This window comes from Festucalex cinctus, chromosome 4, assembly GCF_051991245.1.
Source record: "Festucalex cinctus isolate MCC-2025b chromosome 4, RoL_Fcin_1.0, whole genome shotgun sequence".
Classification (NCBI taxonomy): domain Eukaryota; kingdom Metazoa; phylum Chordata; class Actinopteri; order Syngnathiformes; family Syngnathidae; genus Festucalex; species Festucalex cinctus.
The window spans coordinates 6,411,022-6,422,167 of NC_135414.1; the positions used below are offsets into that span (position 1 = coordinate 6,411,022).

General features: G+C 39.4%; 1 protein-coding gene across 1 annotated transcript in view; it reads left to right on the plus strand.

Moving 5' to 3' along the window:
• cpne7 (copine VII) overlaps positions 1-8,727 on the plus strand; it is a 47,613-nt gene extending 38,886 nt beyond the window's left edge. Inside the window, exon 16 of the mRNA XM_077518478.1 lies at positions 1,070-8,727. Coding sequence (XP_077374604.1) covers positions 1,070-1,222 — 153 coding nt within the window. The 3' untranslated portion in view covers positions 1,223-8,727. The remainder of the gene's footprint in view (positions 1-1,069) is intronic.
• Positions 8,728-11,146: the final 2,419 nt, after the last annotated feature.

An 11,146-nucleotide genomic window follows, 5' to 3' on the forward strand; every position in this document is an offset into this window, starting at 1 on the left:
TATAGAAACGAATATTGAAGGGGAAGTCAACCCATCCATTTTCTTGACCGCTTATTCCTCACAAGGTCGCGGGGGGTGCTGGCGCCTATCTCAGCTGGCTCTGGGCAGTAGGCAGGGGACACCCTGGACTGGTTGCCAGCCAGTTGCAGGGCACACAGAGACGAACAACCATCCACGCTCACAATCACACCTAGGGACAATTTGGAGCGCCCAATTAACCTGCCATGCATGTCTTTGGAATGTGGGAGGAGACCGGAGTACCCAGAGAAGACCCACGCGGGCACGGGGAGAACATGCAAACTCCACCCAGGAAGGCCGGAGCCTGGACTCGAACCCAAGTCCTCAGAACTGGGAGGCGGACGTGCTAACCCGGGAAGTCAACCCAATTTTAAAATTTTGACAATAAAATGTACTATGCAGCCCCACTAGTCTAAATATGGTATTCTGGTTAATATTGAGTTAAGCATCAAAATACATCTGTTTTTATCCATCTCAGGGGGCGGCCATTTTGCCACTTGCTGTCGACTGAAGATGACATCAATGTTGCTCAGGTCTCAGGTAACAACCAATCACAGCGCAGCTTCAAAAAACAGGCAAGCTGTGATTGGTCGTTGCCTGAACTTTTATTCCACAAATGTAATATTAATCAGAATGTCATGTTTAGACAAATGAGGTCACATTTAACATATCATTGTCAATAAATGTAATAAATAGGAGCTGTACAACCTTGCAGTGAGGGAAAAAAAGGACCTCCTGTGATAGTCCTGTGATTGACAGGTGATCTGTCTGCGGTGTACCCTCTCCTCACCCAAAGTCAACTGGGATAGGCTCCATTTCCTGCTGCCCTTGAACAGGACAAGCAGTAAAAGAAAATGAATGGATGACTACAGATAGTGTAAAAAAAAAAAAAGAAGTGATTTTCTTTTAGATGAGCCAATCCCTCTCTATATTCTCAGTCTCAGCTGTGGGAAAGTCATGAGTGCGACTAGCTGTCAGTCCATCATCATCTGTGCGATGATTGACAGGTTACTTGAGTAGCTCTCATTGCTGTTCACTCGTTGTGTTCCAGGCTTCGCCAGCCGCCTTGGCCAAATGTGTCCTGGCAGAGGTGCCCAAGCAGGTTGTGGAGTACTACAGCCATAAGGCCATCCCCCCGATGTGTCCAGTCAGGGACTTGCCCACGCCCATCCTCAGCCCCGTTGCCACCAGTCCGACAGAGTAACTCCACCAAACAATCCCTGAACTGTGGAGAGCAGCACCTGTCCGTCAAACTGAGACGGAGCGGGACTGCCTGCCCCCTGCCCCCTGGGATAAGATGAGACACGTTCTCATTAATCATTTATTCACCCTCCCACCTACAAAAGATTTTGTCGACTTTTCACCTGGGACTGTGAGTTAATGTTTTTCAGCTCGGTGTGGATTCAGCACATCTCGCTGGCTTTGCGATGGAACCATCCCAGCTGAATCGGCATTTGAAGGATTATATTTGTTTGCCAGCCAATCTGTCGTTCATTAATCACAGACGGAGGACTGATAATCTTCACCGGCCCTGAATGACTTCCTCTGTTGTTGTTTTTGTGTGTCATTTATTTTCATTTTCTTCCAGCATCATTGCTTCAAAATATATTTCAATTGAGCTATGAAATATTCATCACAGGGGCCTGCAACGAAAGGCAACGCTGTACATTTTTTCATTGTGGGAGTGCAACACGGACCATCAGTCATCACGTACTTGAATGTGTTTGGCTTCATTTAAGGGCACTCTATATTGATCAAACCTTCATGAGGATGACACATGCTGAAATTTCCCACTATGTGTGGTGCGCAAAGGTCACGCTCACACAGACCCTTCATGTTTCTTCATGGATTATCCATCATGGAACACTGCAAGTTGTGTTTGTCCACTAAAGCATATGAGGAATTGTAAATAGCACTGGAAATGGAGGTAAGATACTCCGCCGTCAGAATCAAAAGGCTGAATAACATCATGGATGACATTTTATTGAAGTGAGTGATTTTCCTTAAAAATTACTGCTATCTTGGAAAGATGAAGAACTACAATTGCACCTGAATATGAGGTATGTCCCAATACTTTTGGCCATAGAAGCACAGCACTTATATGACCTTTTGCGGTCAGCGCAGGACAGCTTGTATTAGGTGTGATTTTCTCAATAATGATGAACTTCTTCACTGTAAAAAAAAAAAAAAAAAAAAAAAAAAAAAAAATTAAAAAAATGGTCATTTAAACTTGAAAAACCTAGTGAAGTTTTTTAAAAGTAAATTTTAGAAGGAGAGTTTTGAGGACATTTTACAGGTTTATTAAAAAAAAAAAAAAAAAAAAAAAAGCTAATCAAGGCTTGAGGGACAAACTGAAGTGATGGCGGAATCCTTGTGCCTCCAAGAGTCCACTTTTTGGTCTCATTTTGGACACACCTTAATGCAGTATAGTGGCAAACAGCAAGAGTGGCATGACTCAGGTGGTAGAGTTGCCTCCCAAGCTAAAGGTCATGAGTTAGTTCCTCAACACTTGAGTAACTTTTTTTTTTTTTTTTTTTTTTTTAAATCTACTCAAAACTTTCGTTGTAAATTTTGCTTTGAATTTCTAAGTGGAAAAAAAAATCAACTCAATATTACTTTTTTTTTTTTTTTTTTTAAACAGTGTTACCAGTTGATTAGGATATGAACCATTTACCACCATAAATTGATTTGTCACGTGATGGTTATAATCGTCTACGCCTGTGAAACTGCCTCTGATCTATTTAGCTTTAAGATGTGACACGCCCCAGTTTTTCTAACTTTGTCAAGTGGCTAAATATGAATAACAAGTATTGTTTACGTTCCCTCGTCCTTTAATGTCGGATGTGTTTTTTATTTTGTGAAACTTGTGTCAATAATGAGAGTCATTGAAAGCACATAGCCGAGCTGCAAAGAGAAGTTGTAATATTTATATAGTTAGTTGTGTGCCTATACAAAGGAGAGTTTATGTATGAGTTAAGAATCTAAAAAGTCTACACACCCCTGTTCAAATCACAGGTTTTGGAAATAGTAATAATAAAAATGGGTTATTCAGGTTTTCGGTCACATTAATGATGGAAGACGTTTTGAAAGTATTTATCTTGGTGTCCGTTGAATTGGGGTGTGTAAATTTATTTTATTTTTTTTATATGTGCTATATATATAGGAAATTTTTTTCTATTATTGTACTAAACATCACATAATGATAGCATAGGCTGCCAAGCAAGGTGCCACTTTAATCACCAGTTATTGCAAAGATAGCGAACTTGTGTTGTCTAGGATTGATCCAGAAACTCTCACTACAAAATGACACGTGTACCTCCTCAACCATGGCACACAAAAAGCCATGGAAAAGATTTCACACCCCTTTTTTTTTTTAAATCCCCTTATAGGCTTGTCTACATATTTTGTTCATTGTGTAATTTCCTCTCTTTGAAAATCACAACATTTGTTGCATTTTTTTTTTTGAGCATCTGAACTTGAACTAAACTAACACTGTTATCTATACACATTTTGTTCACAAGAATTTAGTAGGATTTAGTTAAAAAATGACTAAGCTCATTTGTGGAAAACTGATACAGTATTTGTTGTTTGAGTGGCTTTATACACTGAAAACAAATATTAACATGCTTCTGTTTTTTTCCCTCCCATTTTTCATGAGCCTGAATTCAAAAGATATGACTTTTCTCACATACTGTTCATAAATCTTTCTACATCTGAGAGAGTGAGCACTTCTACTTTGCCAAGACAATCCACCTTAATTGTGCACTTTTAGAAGTGTTGCGTTTATATTTTTGTTCAGTGTATTTCCTCCATCAATTCTTTTCGCAATTCCTTTGCGTAACTGCTGAGTGTTTTCTTTTGCCCCAACAGTGAATGTTTGCTCAAAAAGCCAACTTGAAAAATGACACCGTCACTGTGTTTACAGCTCCTTCTCTCTCACACACAAAACGCCTTGGAGGCACAAATATTACAGCGACTTTGATTTGTCCTCTGGTGCTCCTGCAGCTTTCTTTCCCTTGATGCACGCTATTGACTGGTGGGTGCACAGCACGCACATGCACGAGCATGCGGTGTTGTTGGACTGCTTTGAAGAAGCCAACTGTGGAGGACTGGCCTGTCATAGCGGATCACACGGAGAGGACTATTGATCCGTAGGGTCTTGATATGGACCTGTACCAATGTAAATGATCCTGGAGCGACTTTGGCCGTGTAACTAAAAAAAGAAAAAGCCTCATATGACTGGAATGGAATGAAAAAAGAGAGAATGAAAAACAACCCAGCTGGAGTAAACAGCAATTTATCGAACGAGCTTGTCTTGACTGATCTCGGCATGTCAGCGCAAAGCTGCACTTGTGTAAAAAGTTTCATTCATTCTCACAAGCGTGTCACTTGCAAATGCTAATCAGAAAGGTGAGGCATATTGTAAAACGTTTTATCTCGGTTTGCAGCTTGCCGCTCTCTCATAAACGTCTCGCGTCAAGTCAGTGGTGAGGGATGGTAAGCATTCACAAATATTCAAGGGTTATTTGGGGCAAATCTGTCCAAAAAAACTCTGAGATTGTAAACCAACAGCATGCTGCTCAGCCTCTGATTATATGGACTTGGAATTCATTGAAACTACCTTAATGTTGACAACTCTGCGATAAAGTGGATTAGTGGTTACTACGGGTGTGTATCTGTAATAAAATATGATTTGATGCATATCCCAATACATAGGATACGATGCAAGGATGGTTCATTTTAAAGTGGAACAATTTGGTTCAATTCTGTAGGATTAAAATTCAATTTGATATGGTACGCCTCCGTTTTAGATGCAATGAGTTTCTTTTTGTCATTTCACAATATACATGAACTTGTCAGTACTGTAAATGTACACAAATAGCGGTGTCAAGCGATTGCGGTTTTTTATTGTAATTAATCGCATGACTTCAATAATTAACTCATGATTAATTACAAATTTTACATGTATTTTTTTCTGTTTCATACTCGTGTTAACATAAAATTGGAAAAAATGTTAAACTAATAAAAATCTGGCTGCATCTTTTAGTCATTGATACTGATGAATAATAAATCATAAATTTGAGTTTAAAAAAACTAACGTAAAAAAAAAAATGAGTGTGATAATGATTTGTGTTTAGGTCATTTTCTGCCACTAGATGGCATAATTGCATAATGCATAGGAAGATGGTGACATCTCAGTGCATTTTTTTTTTCGTATTAAAGAGATATCTAATGTTTAACATGAAGTAACTTGTGAAAATCTGCACATTTAAAAAAATGTAAAATATAACTTGACCCCAATCTCCACAAATATATGCTTTATTATTACATTTATTGCTGCTAAATTTTGACGTGGGCGTGTCTGCTGCGTTGCAACTGGAATTACCCCAGTACAGGCTTTCCAAGTAAGGGGCGGTCATTAATAGCACGTTAAAAAAAAATTGTGGCGTTAAAGAAAAATTAACTCAAAATTAACGCACTAATTTTGACACCCCTATTTTTAATACATTTATCAGTCCAAACATCAACAACATTTTATGAATTTTGAGATACATGAAATGATGCAAATGTTTTACAATGCTTGGGGCTCACCAAAACGACCCTTAATTTAGCTTTCTGGATGAGTAGTTTCATCAAAATAACAAGTTCTCCGCAATTGAAAGTCCATCCAAATTGTGAGTCATGAATAATTTTTGATGCAAATATCGATGAGTTGAAATTGTGACGGCAATAAAAGCAGCACGTGGATTAAAACAAGCCGCATGGATTCCACTGAGCTGCTTATCTACCGAGCAAACATTTTCAAACATTTCGATGCTGTTCCCATTAGGACCCTTTCCTTTTCCCCCACACCCACCTGTTACTGCTCAAAACACAGTTTACAGTTCATATCACAAATATGCAACATCACATGGGTACAAAACAACCCATGCATAATTTTTAGGGGTGTCCCGATCCGATACTGATATCGGATCTGTGTCCGATATCAGCCAAAAAAACAGTATCGGATTTTTTTCTGTCCATGTCCAAAAATATCCGATATTTGCACACACACACACACACACACATATATATATAAAAACAGTCCGTTCCAGCTTCCGCTCCTGATTTTCTATCCGGCAGTGTCTGCGCCGAGCATTGGCGCTCACGTGATCAAACAAACAAGCACGCATGTGAATTAGCTTTTAGCTAACTGAGGAAGAGAGAATGTCAACAGTGTGGGAGTATTTTTCATTGAACAAAGAAAAAGACAGCGGACAGCAACATTTGTCAAAAGCCGAAGTTCCCCGTGGTGGAAAATAAAGGGAAAATTTTAATCTAACCAACCTCATCAAGCATTTGAAAAAGTATCACAAACGAGAGCATGAGGATTTTGAGAAGAGAACCGAGGCGAATAATAAGACAGCCAACGCTGTCGGAATCATTTTCACACCGTAAGAAACTCCCACGGGACGGAAAAAAGGCTTCAGTAATGCCAATGTCAGACTACGCGATTTTTTTGTCTTAAGCCTAATTTATGCCTCCACGTTTGCTCTCGCGTCGATGAGCGCCGTCGATCACATGATCTACGGCGCTCATGAATTTTAAGTGCCGCGTCGCTCGTGGCCGGCTGACGTGCACACGTCGCCAATCCTTGGACGCCGTAGATGGCGGGGCGTAGCTCGCTTCTGATTGGTCCGTTCGATGGCGTTTTTTCTTTTTTCTCTCTCCCCGCCCCCCGCCCAGATAGTTTCCGTGAAGGCAACTGGCGGCGCAAATCGACTTCCCTGCTCGGAGACCACGGCTGTGCATGTGGATATGTGCCTGGGACGAGAGGAACTTTCAAGTGAGAGCGGGTGACAGTTAAGACGGCGAGGCCTGGCCCGACTGTATGAAAATGTGATCGATCCTCACTAAATATGTGCCCATCCCTACTCATATGCCCAAATTATTAGAACAACAGTCACAATATATTTTGGTCCTATATTCACGTCGCCGTTGCCTGACGGGTTGCACGGATGCGTGCGCGCTCCATGCAGCCGCAGCGCTGCAGCCGGGCGCTTTTTTTTTTTTTTTTCCCCTCGAGATGCACCTGTCTGGCCCCATCCCATGAAATATCCAGGGGATAAATAAATAAATACATAAACGAATAAATAAACAAATGCTAATAAAATAAAATAAAAATGCTAATAAAAAGAGCTATAAAATGCGGTTCAGTGTGTGATTGACGTTTCGCTCCCTCTCGCTATTGGTCAATGCAGTGGAACCAAACGGACGACGTCGTAGGTATGTCACATTATGCGTCAAGACAAGCAAAAATAGACTTTCGTCGTGATTGGTCGTGAACCGTCCCGGACAACAGGCGACCAGTCGTTGAACGTGTCACATTACACGGGCGACGATACCGTCAAGTCAACCCAAAATCCTTTACGACATGCCCCGTTTGTCCGCGACAACTCGGTCGGGCTAAAATCGGGCTGTTTTCATGTAGTCTGACATCGGCATTAGTATCACTGAAAAGATCGCTTAATTTACTGTGCTTGATGACCAGCCTGTCAATCGTTAGTACTGTCGGCTTTAAACGTAATTGAGCACCTCAAGCCTCGCTACGTTATTTCGAGCCGCCACTATTTCGTAGATAAAACTATAGCGCGGGTGCATGGTGACATTCAAAGGTGTATAGCGGCTTATGTGGCAAATGCTAACGCTGTTAGCTTCACCACGGACATCTGGAGCTCAGAGCAACTTCATTTATCATAGAGAGGAGCATAGTATAGAAGCAAGCTGACGGGGCGGCATGCTGAAATGCTCATCTTCTTAATTAAAAAAGAATCTCCACATTATGCTTGGTCTGCAGAAAGGGAAGATGGAGGAGTAGTGAAATTAACCAACTGTTTTTCTACTTTTATTATAGTTACATATTCATTTTTATTTATTTTAAATTTGAGCTTGGGACATGTTGAGCAGTGAGAGAGTGGCCAATATTGTGTTGGTTATATATTTTTTGTCTCGCCCGCTGTTCCCACCATAGTGACCATACACTGAGTGTGTATATATATATATATATATATATATATATATATATATATATATATATATATATATATATAGTTTACTTTATTCGGGTTATTTCTCAGGGTCCTTTATTTTGTATTTATTTTATTAGAATGCACGACATACTTATTGTTGCAGTTAGGTAATCCAAATTTAGGAATAAATGGGTCATATTTTCTCATACTTAAGGTGCTGATTATTCCTTATTTAAATAATTATCACTTGATCAAGTTTCTTCTAACATTTCATACTAAAACAAACGTATCATTCCTGCTGATATGGTATCGGACTGATGTTGTTAATTTACAGTACTCTAAGCTAAAATATCAGTATTGGATCGGAAGTAGAAAGCGTTGCATCGGGACACCCCTACTGATATGGTATCGGACTGATATCAGTATCGGACAGTACTTGAGGCTGAAATATCGGTATCGGATCGGAAGTGGAAAAAGGTGTATCGGGACACCTCTAATAATTTTTGCAGATTTGATTTCTTAAAAAGGAATCAAAGGGACTTTGTGCATGCTTGCTTTGATTGTTAACCTGTGCTATGTTGTCCTTTGACTTGATGAAATGTGTGCGTGTAATTTGCAAGCCTACATTTGCACAAATGACATACTTGGACTTGACTCTCTGTCTTGCAATTATGTAAATAAACCTGACCGTATGAAACGAGCAATGTCTCATCATTCTGATGACAAATACATACATCTTGTATATTTCCGCACATCTGGTACACTGAGAAGAAAAGACCATTTTAGTGATGCGCTGACAAACGACTAATCACAGGACTGCTGATGATAGTTGATGGCATGAAGCACCGAGCCTCGTCTTTAATTCCATCAGACAGCTCCTTTCATTTAGCAGCTATTGTCGAGTGCGCTGGAAAACGGTTGTTTCCATGGTGACACCTACTTGTGGGAAGGCCTTCATTTTTTTTTTGTGTGTCAGATTCAGGGACACCAATACAGGATGCGCCACGGACTGTGGGGAAATGAAAAAAGTAGACCGCGTTAAATACAATGGCTGAGGTTGTCGGCGAGGCCACTAATTGTCCTGCGGAGACGCAGGTGATCGATTGAAAACTCATCACCCTCAGCCTATTTGTGCCCTACTTTTTTTTTTTTTTTGTCTGCCTGGGCTGATTTATGGGGACAATTAAACACAGTTTAATGACAGGTACTAGAAATAAAAGCTAAAACAGGTGTCCATAAATGCTGCTACAAGCATTCACACCATAGGATTTCAATTGGAAATTAGATGATGGCACAGATCTATGATTTTTGAAATTATTAAATATAAGGAAGATTCACAAAAATGAGACTGTACTGTCTCATATTTGCAACAAGGTATGAGTATTCATAGTTGAGTGTCTTTCAACCCATCTGTTTTTGAAAACCAGATGAATGAGAAGTGTCACCCTCGGTATTTGTTTGCCTGACTAACGAGGAAATGACTAATAGGAGGCGGAGAGTGGAATATCTCAGCGATAATTAGCTGTCTCCTCCTTCCCCCAAGGGAGCATCACACACCTTTGAAAGGCTTCCAGCGAGGTCCACTCATCTTTCACATGACCCCCCCCCCCCCCCCCCCCCCCCACACACACACACACACACTCTTTGTGCACACAATATCACACGACCATCAATATGGAGCTAGAATCATGCCAAAACCCCGTAAACACAAAAAACGTGATCTACGTACATAAAACGTGATCTACGAATACGGCGCTGATTCAACAGCGCCCCCTGTTGTAAAGTTGACTGGCTTTCCGCGTGTGGATCTTGAGTTTTCGGCACGTAGAACTGCTGGGCAGAATAGCAATGCCAAAAGTCATGTGACTTGTATCCGTAGTTGTAGAATTGCTTTTTATGTAAACAAAACATTTTGTGTTCTTTATGTACGTAGATCAAGTTTTGTGTACATAGATCAGGTTTTGTTTACGTAGAACACACATTTTGTGTACGTAGAACAGGTTTTGTGTACGTAGATCAGGTTTTTTGTGTACGTAGATCACGTTTTGTGTACGTAGATCACGTTTTTTTGTGTTTACGGGGTTTTGGCATGATTCAAACTCCATACATCAACATGAAAAAAAAAAATTGGTGTAAAAATTCAAAGATAAAAAAAAAATTCAGTGTTTCATATTCAAAGTCAAAATCTGATGGCACAGATTTACTTCCATAGTACACCGTTGTTCGTACACAGTGTTGCCACAGTTACCTTGAAAAAGTAACTTAGTTACTTTACTGATTACTTGGTTTTAAAAGTAACTAAATTGCGTTACTGATTACTTGATTTTAAAAGTAACTAAGTTAGATTAAAAGTTACTTTTTTAGTTACTTTCAGCAGCTGCCGATAACACCATCTCAACATAAAAATAATGCGGTAGAAATAATACTTTACTGAAATACTTTATTGAAAGTGCATTTTTAACATGAAAATAAAGTTTTTTTTTATGAAAAACAAAATAGGCAGTCTCTCTTGACTTCTTGTAACGTAAATACTTTTTATAAAACAAAAAATAAAAATCTATCCAGGTTGAAAATGAAAATCCCCTTAATTCCTCTATTGTTTGTTCCGCTATTCCAGTGTGTACACTTGAGTCGACTCGTGCATGCTGAAAACTAGGGGTGGGAATCTCTGAAATGAGGCCGATTCGATATGTATCTCGATACACAGGTTGTGATTCGATTGAAAAACGATTATCTTTCAGAACAGAACGGTTCGATACAGTTCGATTAAGTTTGGGAACGATACAATTTTCGATTCGATACGATACATTTCAATATTCAAAACTTATAGTGACATTTGTTGCTTGTAAACATTAATCTTAAAACACCACAAATTTTTACAGTATCTACAAATGTGTTAAAAAAGAACAACAACAAATATGTCTTCTATATTTTTATATTTTGAATCAATTATTTAAATACAGTCTTTCCTCGCTATAACGCGGTTCACTTTTTGCGGTCTCGCTGTATCGCGGATTTTTTTTTAAGTGCAATTTTGCATATTTTTTTGCAGTAATATACCCATTTTATAAAATTTATGAAGTTTTGAACATTATCAATGTTTGAACAAGAGAGAAATG